The sequence below is a fragment of the Phocoena phocoena genome, chromosome 2 (assembly GCF_963924675.1).
Source record: "Phocoena phocoena chromosome 2, mPhoPho1.1, whole genome shotgun sequence".
In the NCBI taxonomy this organism is placed as follows: Eukaryota; Metazoa; Chordata; class Mammalia; order Artiodactyla; family Phocoenidae; genus Phocoena; species Phocoena phocoena.
Window position 1 is genome coordinate 149397517 of NC_089220.1, and position 22113 is coordinate 149419629.

Below are 22113 nucleotides of genomic sequence, written 5' to 3' on the forward strand. Positions count from 1 at the left end.
GGCGCTCCCACCTGCGGCGCTCCGCACAACCCCCCCCCCCCCCGTTTACTGCGCTCCCCGCGCGTGATGCTGCCACGCTCCCACAACTACGGTGATCCAGCCCACCTGTAGCGCCCCGCCTTCCCCCTACTCCCCCCACCTGCTGCGCTCCCCAAAGATGCTCCCACTCAGCTGCTGTGCGTTCCCCCCGCCTGCCGCACTTCCCCCTCTCGATGCTCCTCCCACCTTCGCTGCACACCCTCCTAGGGTGCTTTCCCCTCCCCCACCAGGGATGGTCCGCCCACCTGCGGTGATTTCCCCACCCACCTACGGTGCTTCTCCTTCCCTCTGAGGTGCTTCCGGCTGGTAACGCTCCTCCCACCTGCGATGCAACCCCCCCAAGTGGTGCTCCCTCCAGGCCAAGCTCCCTGGCCCGCGCGGCTCCCAGAAAGCTGGCGCCCCCGGTCCCGCCTGCCCCGCCTACCCGCGCCCCTGAGCCCGCCCTTGGCCGCCCATTGGCGCGCGCCGCGCGGGCGGGGCCGGCGGTTCCAGTGGCGGCGGCGCGGGAGGGGCGCAGTGCCTGCTGAGCACCCTCCCGAGCGCGATCTCTGGCCTGCTCGCCATGGGCGACCACGACGTCTCCCCGAACCCCAAGGGCTCCTTCCGGAAGTTCCTGGAGCAACTCTCCGGTGCCGGCAAAGCCATAGGCGTGCTGACCAGCGGCGGGGATGCCCAAGGTGCGCCACCGCCTCCCCGGGTCCCGGGCCGGAGGCGAAGGGAGGGGACTAGGGAGAAGGGATGTGGGGGTAACCGGGAGAAAGGATGGAGGTACCTGGGAGAAAGGATGGGAGTACCTGGGAGAAAGGATGGGGGTACCGGGGAGAAAGGATGGGGAGCAGGGACCAGAGAGAAAGGATGAGGCTCCAGGGAGAAGAGATGGGGGAAGCAAAGAGAAGAGAGGAGGACAGCGGGTACCGGGGATAAGAGAAGGGTGGGGGAGAAGGCCCGCGCCCAGGAACCTCGGGGGTACCTTCCTGTGGAGGGAGCGGGTGCGGGCCGTGCAGCCTCAGAAGGAGTCACTGCGGAGTCGGTGGGGGGGGGGGAGGGAGGGCTATGGCAGTAGGATCCCTTACCAGGAAGGTCAGTTTTCCACCTTCACGTTTATTTTTTAAATTGCGACTGGCTACGGGGTCGCCTGGACCATGCTCGGTGGTCAATTCTCTTCCGAGTCGTAGGATGAAGCCGGACGCCCCTCCAAAGCTTGGCTACAGCGCGGCCACTTCCGATGCCGCGGCTCCCTCCCCAGCTCCGTCACCCACTCCCTACCCCCAATGTCTTGGGAAAATCCGCTGGGTCCCTGCGACGCGTCGGCAGCCTCGCGACCCCCGCGCGGCGCGGGCGGCGTCCCCGCTGCTGTCCGGCGGGACGCGGCGGGGGACGCACGGGGTTCCCTGCCCGGGGTTGCCCGGCGGCCCGGCACCACCTCGCGTTTCCGCTGGGAAATTTTAAAAACGGTTCTCCTCCGCTCTAATCTCTTGTCCCCTTCCGGCTCGTCACCAAACTGAAAGCTGAAATGGGTCACTGGGCCCTCCCCGCCAGCCTCCCCTGGATGGGAAGGAACAGGAAGCGGGGACTCCGGGGCGTCACCAGCCCCGCAAGCGCGGACTCCAGCAACCGCCCCCCATCCCCAAGCGTGGAAGCTGATTTCGGGGAGAAGGGGACCCAGGCTCGGTGCCCACGGACACACGAAGAGAATATTTCAATGTAAAGCGAGGGTGACACAGACGTGCCCCGGGTCCCTAGCGCTGGGCGCACATGGGGACGCAGGGGTGCCCAGACGCTGGGGTTTCCTGATGCCGGTGAATACCTGGGTGGGGCGACCCAACCGCTAGAAAGTAGCAGGGCTGTGCTCAGGCGGCTGCGTCCTTGGAGCCTGAGGATCGCAGGCCGGAGACGCCTCTCGAGCTAGGTTTTGGTTTTTATTTTACCTTCTTCCTCCTGTCCCGGATGAGTTGAAAGGCCCTGATGCCTCATTTTCACCACACACGGTGCAGGGATGCTTAAGTGTTGGGCCAGGCGCCCTCGCCTGCCGCCCACCCTGCCCGTGACCTTCCCTTCGCCCTTGAGCCGGGCGGGGCCTGGGGGGTGCGGCAGGTGGGGCGCTGAGGCTGCAGCCCCGCCCGCCGCGGGCGCGTACGTGATGCCTGGCCAGTCACCGCCCGTGCGCCCCGCGCCCTCTACCCTGGGCACCCCGCCTGCGGCGGGCAGGAGGCATGGGGGTCCCCGGCACGTGGGTCCCTTGGAAGCCCCTCCCTGTCCTACTGAAGGTGGCGCTCGCGACATCAGTCACTGTCGAAGCCCCACAAGCCTGCCTTTGCGTCAGCGCGAGGCAGGGCTGGTCTAATTTGGTATTCTAGTAAAGTGGCCCCTGGTATAAACATTGAAGAGAGAAAATGTTGTGATATAAACAAGGCTGGGGTTGGGGAAGTGGCAGAGTGAAATAGATGACATCGCCCAAGTTACTTAAATGATGTGCCGGATGGGGTCTGGCGGGGTCGGGGTGGGGCTGAGAGAAGCTTCCCCTTCAAAGGGCTTCAAAAGCACGTGCCTCTGGAGAAGTGGGCTAGCCCAGATTAGGAAGCATCTTAAGTGACTCTTACTCCGGTCTTGGAAAGAGAATAAATTGTTGGCACAGGAAGAGGAACTGGTCTCTTAACCCTCCAGGCTTCAAGGTCAGAGTTTCAAGGTCATTTTAGAATTAAGGTGCTCTGTCTGTTGAAAAAAATATAGGTCACTCTTTTGAGTTCCTGTCCAAAAGTCTTCTCAAATACCTGGTAGCTGGTGCAAAGGCAACTGAGGTAATGATGCAATAGACAGAACCAGCATTTTTTCTGCTACTGATACTTAACCTGCTACTTATCTCTGCAACTTGTTTGCAGTTATGAAAAATAGAGGTGAGTAAGTCCACACCTCTTCTTGTCAGTGGAAAAGATACTTTGAGAATCAAAATTATATGAGAACGTGGCTTGGTCAGTGTATTGTCAGGTTAAAGGGAAATCGCCTGATGCTCTGAACTGACACATCTGGGCCGTCCCTGGAGAGCCGACCATGGCCGGGCATCTGGGCATTTTCCCTCAGGCAGAGCTGAGGCTGTAGTCTCCATTTCTTCTTGGACTTCATGCCAAGAGCCACCTCCTCTCTTGATCCTACCTGAGACCTGACTGAACAGTTGAATGCATTTCTTTCCAAGAAAGTTCACCTTAAGATGTGCACCCAGGGGCCGGTCTCGGCAGGCAGCAGCAGACTTACAGCCCCTTGGAGGAGGTTATTCCTAGAGATGCTGTCATTTATACCCCTATCCTTTTACCATCTTATCTTGACTCTAAATGGTATCAGTGCTTGATTTTCCCTGGGATAAGAGAGTTTTGCTCACAGCTAATAAAGACCAAGGAGAATAATCACAAGTCTTAATTTCAGGATAGTTTTCTAATCAGATGTGAAATTATGGTAAAATTTCATGTTGAGATGACTATAGCTTCTAGTTATTGAGCTCACTTGATGTTCTAGAAGCTTTATGGTTCTTATCTCCAGGTCTGATTACCTGGCTCCAAGACACACACATCTTCATTTCAGAGGTGACAAGAGAGGCTCAAGGGGAGAGAAGTAACCTCATTAAGGTGGCAGGCTCAGGTGGCCCATGGTAGGATTTAAATGAAGTTCTGTGAGGTCTCAACCCCAAACACTTTTCAGTAAGCCCTGCTTTTACAGTTGTAACAACTAATTAATACTCAGAGGAGCAAAGCCGGGTTTGCTCAAAAGTACGCAGATGATGTTTTTTCATAACACCAGAATTTTATCTGGTAAGGCGGGTGGCATTTTCTTTCCATTTTTCAGATTAAGAAATCAAGAAGTATTTAAATAATTTGCCCCAAATCAAGTATTTTTTAAATCAAATTAGAGACAAAAACCTTAAAATTTTTTAAAAACTCAAGTGGAATTTAAGATTGTGCTTTACAAATTACATTGGAAAACAGGACCACTGTGTGAAATTCCTCATACTAAAAATGCATAAACTATTTAATTGGTATAAAATGCCTTAATGATTTCTTCACTAAGTTAATGAAGAGGTAAAATATAATCATCTAAAACAAATAATGAACCTAAAATTTCAGATAGATATTTAAACATGAGACAATAGCTGCCCTACTTACTAGTCAAAAGAAATGGAAGTATTACATAGATTATACAGATGATTTTTACACAGCTTTGATAACAGAAAACGCGTTTGTACGGTAAGAGCATTGGGGTGGCTAAATTGATGTAACACCTGATACCAAAGTGATGAAATGCTTGTTTTCCAGTGGAATTTGTATAATATGATTATTGAACAAAATGAAAATCCCCCAGCTATATTCCTGAATCCCCCAACACTATGGCATACGCCAAAAATGACTCATTGCCTTAGACACAAATTGAGGGCCTCTGGAGGGCCTAGTACAGCTGAGAATGCACAGAAATGGACCCAGAGGGTAGTCTGAACAGGAAAGCTGAGTCCTGTTTGGCCTGTGGCAAAGTAAGCATGAAGACATTGTTTGCAGAAAGCTCATATAGATGGAGTCTGTATAAGCCTTTCCACTAATAGGAAGAATTAGCCATAGGAAAGAATGAAATAATGCCATTTGCAGCAACATGGATGGACCTAGAGAGTAGCATACTAAGTACAGTAAGTCAGACAGAAAAAGATAAATATCATATGATATCACTCATATGTGGAATTAATTTTTTTAAAAAAATGACATAAATGAACTTATTTGCGAAACAGAAACAGACTCAGATTTAGAAAACAAACTTATGGTGACCAAAGGGGAAACGTGGAGGCGGGGGGAGGGATAAAGTAGGAGTTTGGGATTAACACACTACTATATATAAAATAGAGAACCAACAGGAACCTGCTGTATAGCACAGGGAACTCTACTCAATACTCTGTAATAACCTATATGGGAAAAAGAATCTGAAAAAGAATGGATATATGTATATGTATAACTGATACAGTTTTCTGTACACCTGAAACTAACACAACATTGTAAATCAACTACACTCCAATAAAATTTAAAAAAAAAAAGAGTGGCTAACATTGAGTGAACATTTGCTTTTAGCAGTAGGCACTAATGCTTCCACACTGGCTCACCTGCTTCACGCACGAGCAAGTGAGCTTTGAGATGAACTGGCCAGGCTACAGGCTGCGGTGAGAAGGGGTGGCCCAGGACACATGTCCGTTCACCAGGGTGTGCCTCAGCCCGGTACGGGGCACTCGGCAGGTACCCAGATGTTTGCTGAATGTCTCCCTCCTGGGATCTCACTGAGTGTGGACCACTTCCTTCTGCGAAATGGTGGGCGACTAGATGTTCTGGCTGTCTTTTCTCATGAAGTCTTTTTTTTAATATGCTTTATAAAAATTAATTAACTTATTATTTACTTTTGGTTGAATTGGGTCTTTGTTGCTGTGCGTGGGCTTTCTCTAGTTGCAGCGAGCGGGGGCTGCTCTTCGTTACGGTGCGCGGGCTTCTCGTTGCAGTGGCTTCTCTTGTTGTGGAGCACAGGCTCTAAGCGCGTGGGCTTCAATGGTTGTGGCGCTTGGGCTTTGTTGTTCCGCGGCATGTGGGATCTTCCCGGACCAGAGCTCGAACCCGTGTCCCCTGCATTGGCAGGTGGGTTTTTAACCACTGTGCCACCAGGGAAGCTCTCTCATGAAGTCATTTTAACGAATTAAACCTTCACTAATCAAAAGCACTCTTTTTTTTTTTTGGCTCCGCCGAGTGGCTTGCAGGATCTCAGTTCCCCGAGCAGGGATTGAAACCGGGCCAGGGCAGTGAAAGCCTGGAATCCTAACCTCTAGGCCACCAGGGAACTCCCACACAAAAGCATTCTTTTATCTGCAGAGCTGTATCTGGGAACAACTAATGTCTCCAGATAAGAACTTAAAAACCGTCCTCAGAAATGTGAAGTACTAGTCAACCAGAGCTGGATGCTGGTTGGTTTTCCCCTGAACACGTGTTTCTTGAGCACAGCATCTGGGCCCTGCTTGGGTGGGTTCCTTCCATGCCCACCCAAAACTTTGAGGGCCTGAGAGCCCAGTAAGATGAGAACAGTGGGCATCTCACCTCACACAGCTCTGGGGCCCTTCCTGCCCTGGCTCTGAGCACTTACATTCTGTAATGGGAACTTTCCCACTGACAATGTAATCCTTAATTTAGCAAAAATTATTGGGTCCAGGAGGCCGTGCACTAGAATGTTAGTGTTCACCCCATGGGTACCGTGGAAAATCCATGCAATTGCACCCTTTTCTAGGAGTGCAAATAGCGTTGTGTGACACACTTAGATGACCTTTAGAAACTAGACATTTTGTCATCTTTCCAAAAAAGCATGTTTTCCCCCTCGGTTCCAGAAAACTGAAAGCTTTGATACAGGACTCAAACCTTTTATCCGGGAGAATTGGGGCTGTGTGAACACGGGTCTGATGGGGTGCCAGGAGCAGTTACAGTAGAAATATGGGGATAGGGTAGTGACATGTTACAGGCAGACATAAGGGCACAGATGTATACCCGCCATGACTGCAATCATGTTGGAAGGTGTCTTTGCGTATGTTAAGAAAAGAGCTGAGTCACCTTTTCGAGTTATTCTTTGCAGCGAGCTCTGTATGGTGGTGTATTTTATTTGTGAGAAAGCACCTTCCGGGGCCCCGGTTTCCTCCCACCCTCTCTTCCGCATGTCTTCACCACCCCACGCTTAGGGTGTTGGGAATCACAGACGTTGTGCTGTCAGGACAAGAGGCAGCATAGTGCATGGCCGAGTGGCGTCGTGAGCACGAAGGGACTTCCTTACAGGGTCTGGCTCTGCTCTCCAGTCCTGGTGGGACAGGGCCTGCAATTGTTGGTTTGCAACATGAAGTGGAATCACACAATCCCTGTCTTCTCCCCCCTCTTTTTTTCTCCCCTTCCCCTTCCCCCCCTTCCCCTGCCCCTAAGACAACCTTGAGTCTCAAGCAGGACCTGCTGGAGAGAAAAGGCAGCACTACTCAGGCCCAGGGAGGCCCTGCTGCCCCTGAGGGCCCTCAGCTTCCTTCTTTATCCTGGATGCAGACAGCTGCCTGAGGATCTGGCTGAGATGTAGATTCTGATTCTGTGGGTCCAGGGAAGGCCTGACAGTCACACCGCAGCAACAGGTCCCTGTGGTCGGCCGAGGACCTAGCTGGAGTCCTGGGTCCAGGTGGCGGTTCAGACCATCTGATGTTTCCTGTGATGGTTTTCTGGTGAGAATTCTGACGGGGAGATCAGTGAATGGAGGCCTCTTGTGTAAAGGTGTGAGCAAGTGGTCGGGCCAGGGTTCTTTTGATTACAAGTGTTGAAGGCTGGCCAGGGGGACCTCGAGCTGCCATCCCTCCTTATTTTTTCAGCTCTGGTCGAATATTCTCAGGCTTTGTTTTCTCTCTCGTTAAATCGTCCCCCAGATGAGTGACGGCCTCCTCGGCCTGCCTTAGGCTGACGATGGAGCCCTTTCTCCCAGGGACGGCCCCCCCACCTGCCATGGGAGGGGGAAGGAATGACCAGCAGGAAATAGCCAGGAGCAGGCAGGGCTGGGAGAGAGTGGCTGGGCCAGTGTGGGGGGCGGGGCCGGGGCCAAGGGGGGCCACGGGGAGGACTTTGGATTTACCTCGTGTGACCTGGAAGCCACCTGGATGCCAGCTGCTTCTGATGAGGGCGGCTTTGTGGAGTGAGGAGGGGAGGGCTGTGGAGGGGGCCCCAGTGTCCTGAGGAGCCGGACTGGGCCGTGGAGGGTGAGCTGGGGGTGGGCTGTGTCAGTGGAGCCTCAGGCTGGAGCTGGTCCACGCAGCAGGAAGAAAGGCCGAGCGAGGAGCGCAGGTGGGGACAGGCAGGCTTGCAGAAGGACATTCTTGACACAATGTTCATACCAGTGAATAGTGGGAAAACCAGTGGAAAATCATCACAGGGAATGAGCTGCATTAGGATCCCGGATGGAATATGCATCGCTTCGCACTGGTAGGTGTGGCAAGATAGACATGCGTTGTTGGGGGTTAAAAGCAGGGTCAAGATGGAGGGAAATGGCAGAGATGAGGCTTATGTGTGATTGTGTGATTTTAAACTAGTCACCATGTTTGGAAATGTAACAGAAACAGGTGAAATTAATTTAAGCCTCTGTTTTCTTCAGTCCAATGTTTCAACCCATTGTCAATACAAAGGTGATTAATAAGCTGTTTCACATTCTTTTTTCCATCTTGAGCCTTTGAAATCCAGCATGTGTCTGCCCCAGTGCGTGTTGGTGTGGTCGGTGGGGATCCCAGTGGATGGGAGTCTAGAGGGAGGGGTGTGTGAATCGCTCAGGTTCAGACGGTCCCTCCTGCGTGTTCATGTCACAGTCAGGGGCCATGCAGGGGACCTCTGGCAGTGGTCTGGTGCCTGCAGTGGCCCTGGGCCTGCTGTGGTCCTCCTTCCCAGTCGTCCAGATGGCCACTTGGCCAGCCTCCATCACCGTCTTCCATTCTCTCCCAAATGGCACGTCTCAAGGCGGCTGCTGCCCCTCTGCACACCCCCATGGCAACCCCCAGCCCTGCTCTGCTTTCCTTCTTTCTCCTGCACCTCTGGGTGAAATGTGTGTGTGTGTTGTGTGTTGTTTACCGGCTGCAACAAGCCCCACCAGGGCCACGACCTTCCCCTCTTTTGTCACTGCATCGCCCGGCAGTGCCAGCAGAGAAAAGACACCCCATCCGTGTGTCCTGGATGGACGGACGGATGAATAAATGAATGATTGAACCCGCTCAGAGATTTATGTCCCTGACATCTAAGACAAGACTAGGTGATTTGGACACTTCAGGATGATGAGAAACCCCCGGTTGGTAACTGATTCACAGGGGATCCAGCATCCCGACACTTTCTCCTGAGGACGTTTTTTCCCCTCCCACACCTGAATTATTAAACAAGGAAGCTTTATGGAGAGCGTCAGTAGGAAGAGCAAGATAAGGTGCGCTTTAAGTTTGTTTTCTGACCTATGCTAACATCCTTGCTTTGGTACAAAGGTGAAAACTCCATATAGTCAGGGAGAAACCAGTAAGAGGATTAAGCACCAGATCTTATTTTTCAAAAGGGAATTTAAATATTGAAATTAGTCAGGGAGTGGTTATGGGCACTGAGAAATATGCAGGGGAAACAGCTCCACACAGTCATAAAGGGCTAAGTAAGGAGGTTTATTAGACTCTTCAGACCACATAGGAAGTAAAACAAAGCCCCAGTTATTTTATTGGAATCAACACAGTCCTTGTTTTTAACAAATTACTTGAAGTTTAAATTTTATCAGAGGGACTTCCCTGGTGGCGCAGTGATTAAGAATCCGCCTGTGAGGACAGGAATAAAGACACAGACATAGAGCATGGACTTGAGGACACAGGGAGGGGTAAGGGTAAGCTGGGACGAAGTGAGAGAGTAACATGGACCTATATATACTACCAAATGGAGAATAGATAGCTAGTGGGAAGCAGCTGCATAGCACAGGGAGATCAGCTCAGTGCTTTGCGACCACCTAGAGGGGTGGGATAAGGAGGGTGGGAGGGAGACGCAAGAGTGAGGGGATATGGGGATATACATATGCATATAGCTGATTCACTGTTATACAGCAGAAACTAACACAACAATGTAAAGCAATTATACTCCAATAAAGATGTTAAAAAAAAAAAGAATCCGCCTGCCAGTGCAGGGGACACAGGTTTGAGCCCTGGTCCAGGAAGATCCCACATGCCGCGGAACAACTAAGCCCGTGTGCCACAACTACTAAGCCTGCGCTCTACAGCCTGTGAGCCACAACTACTGAGCCCACCTGCCACAAATACTGAAGCCCATGCTCCACAACAAGAGAAGCCACTGCAATGAGAAGCCCGCGCACCGCAATGAAGAGTAGGCCCCGCTCACCGCAACTAGGGAAAGCTCGCGTGCAGCAATGAAGACCCAACACAGCCAAAAATAAATAAATAAATAAATTTAAATAAATAAACGTTACCAGAACAGAATCTCAGGAAACCTTTGGGTCCACGGCCTCCCTGACCTCAAGGAAGAAGTTATCTTAATGACTATCTTACGTGCGTGATGCTTTAGTAAGAACCTATTTGAGAATACGTCACATCAAGAAAACAATGTCTCTTCTTTCTAGCGCACCTAAAGTAATTTTCTCACATTTTCCACTTAGCTGCTCCTTGGTTCTTTCAAGATTTATTTATTTTTGGTTCCCGTAGCAAGTCTGCACATTCCCTGAGGACGAGGGTTTTAATTTTTGCAAGTGATGAAGAGGATACTTTCCAAATACTAAGATTCTTTCTTGGTGGCAGGATGATGGTTTCCCATGGAAACAATTAGGGAAGTTTTTTGAACTCCAGAGCCTGGCTGCCAAAACAAAACCAAAAACAAAAGGAAGGAACTCAACTATGTCTGAACGTTTATTGAAAACAGCAGCTGGAGTGCCCTGTGCTCTCTGTGGACAGTCCAGGACAGGACAGCATCCAACAGAACCAGAAAATCGGCACTGCTCACCCACAAGGCCCTCAGACCCCAAATCATATGTCTGAATCCCAGTTGCGTGTGTCAAAGAGGCTGTCGGTGAAAATTGGCCTTTCCTGTGTCCTTGGCTTCTGTCTTCTGGGCCCTTCCTTAAAGGCACTCACCTGTGGGCCCAGCACTAGATAGCAGCTCTGTCCTGTCCTTCCCAAATTCAAGTGGAGAGCCGGCCTCTCCCCAAACAATTATGCAAGAACTGGGGCCCCATGGGCATTGTTTTCTCCAAGTTTCCTTCCTACTAGAGGGAATTATAACGTCTTTTAAGTTAAAATAAAAGGAAGAGTAGGGTTTACACTCCAGCTTTGCCTTTTACAAGTTTTGGTCCCTTGGCTGTTAATTTATCCACTTAGAGCCCGACTTCCTCATCTCTCAGGAGGACCCAGGCCCCGCAGGCTTTCTGGGAACATCAGCTCAGGTGCTCAGAGCACTCAGCCCTGGTTACCACCGAGCTGTTACCACAGCTCCTCTCAGGCCCCAATCAGAAGGCGGCCAGCTCCGGGCTGCACGGGAAAGGCAGCAGGTGTAGCCAAGTTACCTTAACGACCCTGGAATAAAAGCCTTGGGGGGTTGGCGCTAAGGCTCAGACGCGCGGAGCCTACTCTCCGGGGAACTTGGGAGGAATACGGTGCTCAGGAACCTCCCTGACCTGGGACCCCCCCCCCCCCAACAACCCTCACCTCAGGCCTGCTGCGGGCTGAGGGGGGACCAGCCCCGAGTGGACGGGCCGCTTTCCCAGGTGAGTCCAGCTCTAACCCCATGGGGCAGGGTAGGAGTTCAGGCCCCAGGCCTGCTGTGAAGGTGGTCAGAACTTTCAGGCAGGGGTCACCCTGGGCATGTTTTTCTTCCACATGGGGACCCCTGGGGTCACCTCTGGATAGTGTCCCACTTGTCGTTCCTTCTGCCATTTTTTCTCCACTTGCACTTTCTAAAATCCCCCAACTCCTCTTTGTTCATGCCTTTATGAAAGCCTCCCCACCCCGCCACCCGCCAGAAATGAGGTCTTCAGGAGCACGTGGGGGAGGGCGAGGGCCAGGGAGCCGGCGTTAACTCGTGCGCTTGCGTCCTGGTAATGGAGAGTTGGTAGGGCTCCAGCGTTTGGTGGTCAGTCTCTCGATTCAGGGGCCACAGAATAAAGTCCTAGAATCGCGGGGTCTGTGGGAAGGGGCCGAGAGGAGCTCGTTTATCCGTTCGGTTAAGGCCTGAGAGCTGAGGCTGCCTGCATGAGATGCAGGTGTGTCGCCCAGGTGGGTGTAGTGAAGGCCGGTGAGGAAAGGCTGGTGGGGAAGCCTTCCTGGAGGTGAAGGAGCCCCGTCCCTCCTGGAGGTTGAGCAAGGATCCCTCCGGGACGTGGTGGCAGTTCTGGGGGAGCTGCAGTCCTGACGTGTAGATGGGGCATCCAGGTGGGACTGAGCAGGTAGGAAGAGCCCGGGGGGCTGGAGATCTCCCCTGAAGAGCTTGGTTTTATGAGCACAGGCCCTGGGGAATCCAGGGAGGAACCTGGGCGTTTTTGAGTTTGAGAAAGAGAATGCTGATGCTACCATAGAAAACATCTCAAAAAAGTGTGTGAGATTACAGCTAGCACAAGGGGAGTGCGTCTACAGGGTGTATGCACTGCACTCCAAAGGGGCGGGCATGGGAAAGCAAGACACGGCCTCATCTGTGTTTGTTTTTTTAACCGTGTTTTTCAGAGTTTTAGATTTCAGAGCAAAGCCGAGGCGAAGTTCCAGAGATTCCCCTCTATCTTCTGCCCCCACCCATGCAGACCCACCCCCACCCTCTCAACATCCCCACCAGCTGGTGCATTTGTTATAATTGATGACCCTACATGGACACGTCATCCTCACCCAGAGTCCATAGTTGATGTTTTAGGGTTCACTCTTGGTGTTGCCTGTTCTATGGGTTTGGACAAATGTATAACGAGGTGTATCCATTATTATAACGTCATACAGTGCAGTTTCACTGCACTAAAAATCCTCTGTGCCCCACCTGTTCATCCCCCCAACCCCCAACGACCACTGACTTTTTTTTTTACTGTCTCCACAGCTTTGCCTTTTCCGACATATGTAATTTTTTTAATAAGAAGAATATATTTATAAATTACTTGTATAATAACAAAAGAGGAAAAGCTGCTTTACTCATTCTGGCCATAACGTGAATAATGTTAGAGGGAGATGGTGGATTCAGGGGAAGTTTGGGGAGGGAAATGTCAGTTTTATGGGCAAGGAGCTGTGGAGGGTATGAGTATCCAGCTTGTGCGAGAGTGAAAAGTTTTGCTGATCTGAGTGAGAGAATATAGGAAACGGAGGTGAAGATGACGCAGGTGAAATGATTTATTGCATCTTGAAATGCTGAGTTTGAGGGTATGAGAGACAGCCAGCAATGAATCAGTAGGTCATTAAAATCCTTCGTGTAATAAACTAGGTTTGAACATGAAGTGGTGAGACTACCAAATACATAATGTCTACCTGTGCGTAGATGTTAGATATACATTTAACATGGATTTATTTCCAGCTTTTCCAGCTCTGTGAACACTGTAGCCTTGCAAAATTGTCACCTTTCAGAGGCAACGATCTCATTCCAGATTTCCAAACTGGCTCAATGTAATTTGTAAATTTGTAACCATCCTCTGAGCAGGTTTACCATCCAAATACATACAAATTTAATCTCCTTGTCTGTGGAGTATATTCCCTGGGACCCGAGGTGCCTTCGTTTGTTTATTTACTTACCAGAAGTACCACTTACTGTATGGTCCATGTTCTCCAACACCTTTAGTCCTGAAGTCTGTTCCCAAAATTTAAATTTACGAAGGAGGCAGATTGGAACTATTGGCACAGGAGCAGTTAGGCTGGATGCCCAGGTGCTGCATATTCTGAGGCTCGGGACTGCATCCCTAACGAGAGGAATGATCCTCCCTTCTCACTGCTCTCCTGATGGCCTTGTTCATCAGCTGATATGATGATACAGGGTTTTACAGATGTGAAATCCTGACCTGTTCACGTAGGTCTAGACTTATGGTCCATCGCACAGTTGGCTGCCCCAAAATGGGGCTTCAGTGGAAAGCAGAATGGAGTGTGGCAGTTTTATACAAGGATACATTGCACTTTTAACTTCCTTCAAGGCCCTCTGGGGAAGTGTGGAAAATGGCCTACATTTATCTTGATTAGGTATTATTTATAGTATACTGGTTTAATTGGATCTTTTAATAAAATTGCATGATTTATATTTAAGGACACTGACTAAATTACTTTCTTTTACACTAGTAGCTGGTAATAATTTTTCATCTCCTCCCCAGACCAATGGCCTTTTCAGGCCTATTTGAAATTGGCTACCTATAAACAAACATCTCTCCTTTGTTGTTTTGCAATTGGATGGAATCAACCTACGGATTCACACCAAATTGAGGTCGCTCATATTCCGAGTGTGTTTACAGCGATGTTCTAAACCAGCAGTGCTCCAGGCTCTGTTCATCTGTGGACTAGGCCACAACATGCTGGTCCCTGCCTTGTACTTTTTTCTCTTCTCCCTGCACTAAGCCTGGAGGTTTGTGTTGTGAGCACTTTTCATAGGGGCCGTCCGAGAGGTTACACGGTTTTCCCACCATCACAGCTAATTAAATGGCATCACTAGATTCTCCCCAGCCTCCTCAGTAACTACTGTCCTTATTCCTTTGCAGGTATGAATGCTGCTGTCCGAGCTGTCGTGCGCATGGGAATATACGCGGGGGCCAAAGTGTACTTTATCTATGAGGTCAGTGTCACGTCCCCCTCCCGCTTTCTCTGACTCTCAGGAATCGCTGCCGCGTACTCACTTGGGGGCCTCACGCGTGCCTGGGGCTGCTGACTGCAGGCAAGGGGCAGCAGGTGACGGGCAAACTTGGGTACCAATAGGGGAGCCCAGGTACCAGGAGAGGTTACACCCCCGGTCTAGATGCACGTCTGTGAGATTTGTATTAGGGAACAAGGGGAGAAAGGTGATGAAACGGGGCTCAAAATGCCATTTTGATATCCACCTAGTGTTCTTGTAGGATTAATGATATCAAACTGGTTGTACTTATTTGCAGTTCTCATTCCTTACATGATATAGTCACTAAAACTGGGGCCTGAATTTGAATAAACATTAAGCTGAATGGGGGGGAGAGTGGCCACTTTGGGCTTTTCATCATTAATGTAAAACCCAGGCCACCTCCCTAGTATCTCTTTATGCCTTAACTTCAAAATGAAGCATCTGAAAGCAAACAGATGGCCCATTATCTCCTGCTTTTGAGGTCCTGGCAGCTTAGAAGTAAGTTGTGTTTGGAGGGAAGGCACCCATACAGCTTGGACCACGTGATTTATTTCAAAAACTATTAGAAAAAATAACATATTTAGTTTTTAAATTTATAAAACAGAATAAAGCTTAAAAATGGAAATAAGAGAATGGTTTTTTTAATTGCTTAATTCTTCCAAAATCACTGTTAGGATTTTATTCTGATTCTTCCCAGTGTAATACATGTGAAATACTGGAAGGAAATATATACATTATTAGCACCATAGCAAATGTATTTTGTATACTATGTTTTTTACCTGCCAGTGTGTTATGACAATTTTGTATGTGTTAACGTACATTCCACAACTATCGCGTAAATGTCTGTGTAAAATTCCATCAACCTGATGTCTCATCATTTACCTGACCCCTCAGCTACTTGATCCTTGCATTCCTATGCCACCGGCAACATTTAGGTCACTGCCCATTTTTCAACTATCCTAACACAGCAAGCTCTAGGTTAATATTTGAAGCTGTTCTATGCTTTGCATCGTTGCTGTGATCCCAGGATACGGCATCTGCCGAGTTAAAAGGGGTAGTCGTCCTAACGGGTCTCAGTGTGTCTTGCCAAAGTGATTTCTTTGTTCCATCCCAGGCCCACGCCGGGCACACAGGTGGCACCAACCCTGCCAGTTCTGTGTGTGCGGCCCACCTTGCTGAGAGCTGGCCAGGGCTCCGGAGTCTGTTTACTGAGTCATTTTCTCTCCTTGAGAAGTAACTGCTCACAGGTTTTGCTCGTTGGTCCAAATGACCATGTGTTTATCGTTTGCGGGAAAGATGTTTTTTCCTGGGCTTAGGTTTGCTTTTTATCTTTTTATTTATTTATTTATTTTTATTCAAACAGAAAGTCACAAAAATTATCATCCTCATCAGTTCACTCAGTCCCGTGTAATTATTATTTTTTCATGTTGATCTTTTGTTAGCACTTTTATGAAATCATCTAATGGAAAACCATTAGAGTTCTGAAAATGCTTACTCATTCAGTTCAGCAGTATAGTCAGTTACCAGAAACCTGTACTTGTCATAGTCGTTTCCATGAATTCCTTGAAGAAAAACCCTTTTATAGGAACATTTTTGCGAAAGCATCAGAGTACACCCAGAACTGTCTGTAAATGACAAAAGACTTAAAACTGACCACGGTTAAAGATTTGATGAAAGTTTATAATAATGCAATTGATGAGGAAATTTAGTTTTCTGAGATATACAAATTTATTTCTGAGATATACATTTTAAAGTAATAACTAGAATTATGACTTATAACATTATACCAAAACATATAAGATTTTTAGAAATTTCGGGTAATGTCTGAAACATTTATATTAACATATATTAACATATTTCCATAGAAATAACCCAAAGAAAGTTTAGTATTAGTTGTTTTTTGTTTGTTTTTTTATACTGCAGGTTCTTATTAGTCATCAATTTTATACACATCAGTGCATACATGTCAATCCCAATCGCCAATTCAGCACACCATCATCCCCACCCCACCGCGGTTTCCCCCCCTTGGTGTCCATACATTCACTACATCTGTGTCTCAACTTCTGCCCAGCAAACCAGTTCATCTATACCATTTTTCTAGCTTCCACATACATGAGTTAATATACGATATTTGTTTTTCTCTTTCTGACTTCACTCTGTATGACAGTCTCTAGATCCACCACGTCTCAACAAATGACTCAATTTCGTTCCTTTTTATGGCTGAGTAATATTCCATTGTATATATGTACCACATCTTCTTTATTCATTTGTCTGTTGATGGGCATTTAGGTTGCTTCCATGACCTGGCTATTGTAAATAGTGCTGCAATGGAACGTTAGGGTGCGTGTGTCTTTTTGAATTCTGGTTTTCTCTGGGTATATGCTCAGTAGTGGGATTGCTGGATCATATGGTAATTCTATTTTTAGTTTTTTAAGGAAACTCCATACTGTTCTCAATAGTGGCTGTATCAGTTTACATTCCTACCAACAGTGCAAGAGGGTTCCCTTTTCTCCACACCCTCTCCAGCATTTGTTGTTTGTAGATTTTCTGATGATGCCCATTCTAACTGGTGTGAGGAGAGACCTCATTGTACTTTTGATTTGCATTTCTCTAATAATTAGTGATGTTGAGCAGCTTTTCATGTGCTTCTTGGTCACCTATATGTCTTTTTTGGAGAAATATCTATTTAGGTCTCCTGCCCATTTTTGGATTGGGTTGTTTGTTTCTTTAATATTGAGCTGCATGAGCTGTTTATATATTTTGGAGATTAATCCTTTGTCCATTGACTCGTTTGCAAATATTTTCTCCCATTCTGAGGATTGTCTTTTCGTCTTGTTTGTGGTTTCCTTTGCTGTGCAAAAGCTTTGAAGTTTCATTAGGCCCCATTAGTTTATTTTTGTTTTTATTTCCATTACTCCAGGAGGTGGATCGAAAAAAAATCTTGCTGTGATTTATGTCAAAGAGTGTTCTTCCTATGTTTTCCTCTAAGAGTTTTATAGTGTCCATTCTTACATTTAGGTCTCTAATACATTTTGAGTTTATTTTTGTGTATGGTGTTAGGGAGTGTTGTAATTTCATTCTTTTACATGTAGCTTTCCAGTTTTCCCAGCACCACTTACTGAAGAGACTCTCTTTTCTCCATTGTATATCTTTGCCTCCTTTGTCATAGATTAGTTGACCATAGGTGCGTGGGTTTATTTCTGTGCATTAATTTTGTATCCTGCAACTTTACCAAATTCATTGATCAGCTCTAGTAGTTTTCTGGTGGCATTTTTAGGATTCTCTATGTATAGTATCATGTCATCTGCAAAGAGTGACGGCTTAACAACTTCTTTTCTGATTTGGATTCCTTTTAGATCTTTTCCTAGAACTTCCAAAACTATGTTGAATAATAGTAGTGAGAGTGGACATCCTTGTCTCGTTTCTGATCTTAGAGGAAATGCTTTCAGGTTTTCACCATTGAGAATGATGTTTGCTGTGGGTTTGTCATATATGGCCTTAATTATGTTGAGGTAGGTTCCCTCTATGCCCACTTTCTGGAGAGTTTTTATCATAAATCGGTGTTGGATTTTGTCAAAAGCTTTTTCTGCATCTATTCAGATGATCATATGGTTTTTCTGCTTCAATTTGTTAATATGGTGTATCACATTGATTGATTTGCGTATATTGAAGAATCCTTGCATCCCTGGGATAAATCCCACTTGATCATGGTGTATGATCCTTTTAATGTGCTGTTGGTTTCTGTTTGCTAGTATTTTGTTGAGGATTTTTGTATCTATACTCATCAGTGATATTGGTCTGTAATTTTCTTTTTTTGTAGTATCTTTGTTTGGTTTTGGTATCAGGGTGATGGTGGTCTCATAGAATGAGTTTGGGAGTGTTCCTTCCTCTGCAATTTTTTGGAAGAGTTTGAGAAGGATAGGTGTTAGCTCCTCTCTAAATGTTTGATAGAATTCACCTGTGAAGCCATCTGATCCTGGACTTTTGTCTGTTGGAAGATTTTTAAGCACAGTTCTAATTTCATTACTTATGATTGGTCTGTTCATATTTTCTGTTTCTTCCTGGTTCAGTCTTGGAAGGTTATACCTTTCTAAGAATTTGTCCATTTCTTCCAGGTTGTCCATTTTATTGGCATAGAGTTGCTCATACTAGTCTCTTAGGATGCTTTGTATTTCTGCGGTGTCTGTTGTAACTTCTCATTTTTCATCTCTTAATTTTATTGATTTGAGTCCTCTCCCTCTTTTTCCTGATGAGTCTGGCTAATGGTTTATCAATTTTGTTTATCTTCTCAAAGAACCAGCTTTTAGTTTTATTGATCTTTGCTGTTGTTTTCTTTGTTTCTACTTCATTTATTTCTGCTCTGATCTTTATGATTTCTTTCCTTCTACTAACTTTTGGTTTTGTTTGCTCTTCTTTCTCTAGTCCCTTTAGGTGTAAGGTTAGATTGTTTATTTGAGGTGTTTCTTGTTTCTTGAGGTAGACTTGTATAGCTATAAACTTCCCTCTTAGAGCTGCTTTTGCTGCATCCCATAGGTTTTGGATTGTCATGTTTTCATTGTCATTTGTCTCTAGGTAATTTTTGATTTCCTCTTTGATTTCTTCAGTGATCTCTTGGTTATTTAGTAACGTATTGTTTAGCCTCCATGTGTTTGTGTTTTTTACGTTCTTTTCCCTGTAATTGATTTCTAATCTCATAGCGTTGTGGTCAGAAAAGATGCTTGATATTTCAATTTTCTTAAATTTACTGAGGCTTGATTTGTGACCCAGGATGTGATCTATCCTGGAGAATGTTCCATGCACACTTAAGAAGAAAGTGTAATCTCCTGTTTTTGGATGGAAATATAAATATTTATATTATAAATATTTATATTATAAATATTTATATTTTTAAATATTTATAAATATCAGCCCTATAAATATCAGTTAAGTCTATCTGGTCTATTGTGTCATTTAAAACTTCTATTTCCTTTTTTATTTTCATTTTGGATGATCTGTCCATTGGTGTAAGTGAGGTGTTAAAGTCCCCCACTATTACTGTGTTACTGTCAGTTTCCTCTTTTATAGCTGTTAGCAGTTGCCTTATGCATTGGTGTGCTCCTATGTTGGGTGCATATATATTTATAATTGTTGTATCTTCTTCTTGGATTGATCCCTTGATCATTATGTAGTGTCCTTCCTTGTCTCTTGTAATATTCTTTATTTTAAAGTCTATTTTATCTGATATGAGTATTGCTACTCCAGCTTTCTTTTGATTTCCATTTGCATGGAATATCTTTTTCTATCCCCTCACTTTCAGTCTCTGTGTGTCCCTAGGTCTGAAGTGCGTCTCCTGTAGACAGCATATATATGGATCTTGTTTTTGTATCCATTCAGCAAGGCTGTGCCTTTTGGTTGGAGCAATTAATCCATTCACGTTTAAGGTAATTATTGATATGTATGTCCCTATGACTATTTTCTTAATTGTTTTGGGTTTGTTTTGTAGATCCTTTTCTTCTCTTGTGTTTTCCACTTAGAGAAGTTCCTTTAGCATTTGTTGTAGAGCTGGTTTGGTGGTGCTGAATTCTCTTCTGGCTTGTAGAGTTTCTGCTGCAAAATCAGCTGTTAACCTTATGGGAGTTCCCTTGTATGTTATTTGTCATTTTTCCCTTGCTGCTTACAATAACATTTCTTTGTCTTTAATTTTTGTCAATTTGATTACTAGGTGTCTCGGCATGTTTCTCCTTGGGTTTACATGTATGGGACTTGCCCTGCTTCTTGGACTTGGGTGGCTATTTCCTTTCCCATGTTAGGGACGTTTTTGACTATAATCTCTTCAAATATTTTCTCATGTCCTTTCTCTCTCTCTTCTCCTTCTGGGACCCATATAATGCAAATGTTGTTGCATTTAATGTTGTCCCAGAGGTCTCTTAGGTTTTCTTCATTTCTTTTCATTCTTTTTCTTTATTCTTTTCCTTGGCAGTGAATTCTACCATTCTGTCTTCCAGGTCACTTATCCATTCTTCTGCCTCAGTTATTCTGCTATTGATTCCTTCTAGTGTAGTTTTCAGTTATTGTATTGTTCACCTCTGTTTGTTTGTTCTTTAATTCTTGTAGGTCTTTGGTAAACATTTCTTGCATCTTCTCGATCTTTGCTTCCATTGTCGTCGTCCCCCCGCCGAGGTCCTGGATCATCTTCACTATCATTATTCTGAATTCTTTTTCTGGAAGGTTGCTTATCTCCACTTCATTTAGTTGTTTTTCTGGGGTTTTTTCTTGTTCCTTCATCTGGTACATAGCCCTCTGTCTTTTCATCTTGTCTGTATTTCTGTAAATGTGGTTTTTGTTCCACAGGCTGCAGTATTGTAGTTCTTCCTGCTTCTGCTCTCTGTCCTCTGGTGGATGAGGCTATCTAAGAGGTTTGATGGGAGGGCCTGGTGGTGGGTAGAGCTGACTGTTGCTCTGGTGGGCAGAGCTCAGTAAAACTTTAATCCACTTGACTGTTGATGGGTGGGGCTGGGTTTCCTCCCTGTTGGTTGTTTGGCCTGAGACAGTCCAACATTGGAGCCTACCTGGACTCTTTGGTGGGGCTAATGCCAGACTCTGAGAGGGCTCACGCCAAGGATTACTTCCCAGAACTTCTGCCAGTGTCCTTGTCCCCATGGTGAGCCACAAACTTCCCCCCCCCCCCGCCACCTCTGCAGGAGACCCTCCAACACTAGCAGATAGGTCTGGTTCAGTCTCCCCTGGGGTCACTGCTCCTGCCCCTGGGTCCCAGTGCACACACTACTTTGTGTGTGCCCTCCAAGAGTGGAGTCTCTGTTTCCCCCAATCCTGTCGAAGTCCTGCAATCAATTCCCACTAGGCCTCAAAGTCTGATTCTCTAGGAATTCCTCCTCCCGTTGCCGGACCCCCAGGTTGGGAAGCCTGACGTGGGGCTCAGAACCTTCACTCCAGTGGGTGGACTTCTGCGGTATAAGTGTTCTCCAGTCTGTGAGTCACCCACCCAGCAGTTATGGGATTTGATTTTACTGTGATTGCGCCCCTCCTACTGTCTTATTGTGGCTTCTCCTTTGTCTTTGGATGTGGGGTATCTTTTTTGGTGAGTTCCAGTGTCTTTCTGTCGATGATTGTACAGCAGCTAGTTGTGATTTTGGTGTTCTCGCAAGAGGGAGTCGGAGCACGTCCTTCTACTCCGCCATCTTGGTTCCTCCTCCCGGTTTGCTTTTTAAAACTGTTTCTGTGGGCTTGGGGTTTGTATTCACCTGATTTGGACAATGTTGAAACAGTGGGTCTTATCAAAGCCTTTTTAGAGCTATAGTTTTGTTGTTTTCTATTGGGATATGTTTAGGGCCAAACTGCTCTCATGCCCGTCTGTCCTGGGCCTTGCCTGGCAGCCATGGCCCCACCATTAACATGGAGGGAGCACGTTAGCTGCCGTGATGAAGTCGCGTACCTTGCTTCTTCCCCTTCCTCTGACCTTGAAGCTGATTCTTTTCCTGCTGCTACTGGAGAGTGTGCCTGGCATACAGTTTCCTCTGCCTTTTTGTTTTATTTTACTTTGGGGAGGGGTTGCTCTGCCCTAGAAATTGAGAGAAGGCACCCCAGGCTGGCCTGATGAGTGAACGTGCTTTAAACATCTGAGGGTGGAGCACCCTTAGATCAGGCTTTTCTGTTCCGAGTAACAAAATGCTTTCAGACTTGCAGTAGACGAATGTCCTTAGGCTTCCGGTTTGCAGCCTGTTCCCCAGGAAACCTT

The 22113-nt window shown here is 46.8% G+C and overlaps 1 protein-coding gene across 1 annotated transcript in view; it reads left to right on the forward strand.

Annotated features, from left to right (window-relative positions):
* Positions 1 to 554: 554 nt before the first annotated feature.
* The window catches only part of PFKP (phosphofructokinase, platelet), a 75855-nt gene continuing 54296 nt past the window's right edge, over positions 555 to 22113 (forward strand). The window contains exons 1-2 of the mRNA XM_065871819.1: positions 555 to 716; positions 14269 to 14342. Of these exons, the coding sequence (XP_065727891.1) occupies positions 602 to 716; positions 14269 to 14342 (189 nt within the window). The 5' untranslated portion in view covers positions 555 to 601. The remainder of the gene's footprint in view (positions 717 to 14268; positions 14343 to 22113) is intronic.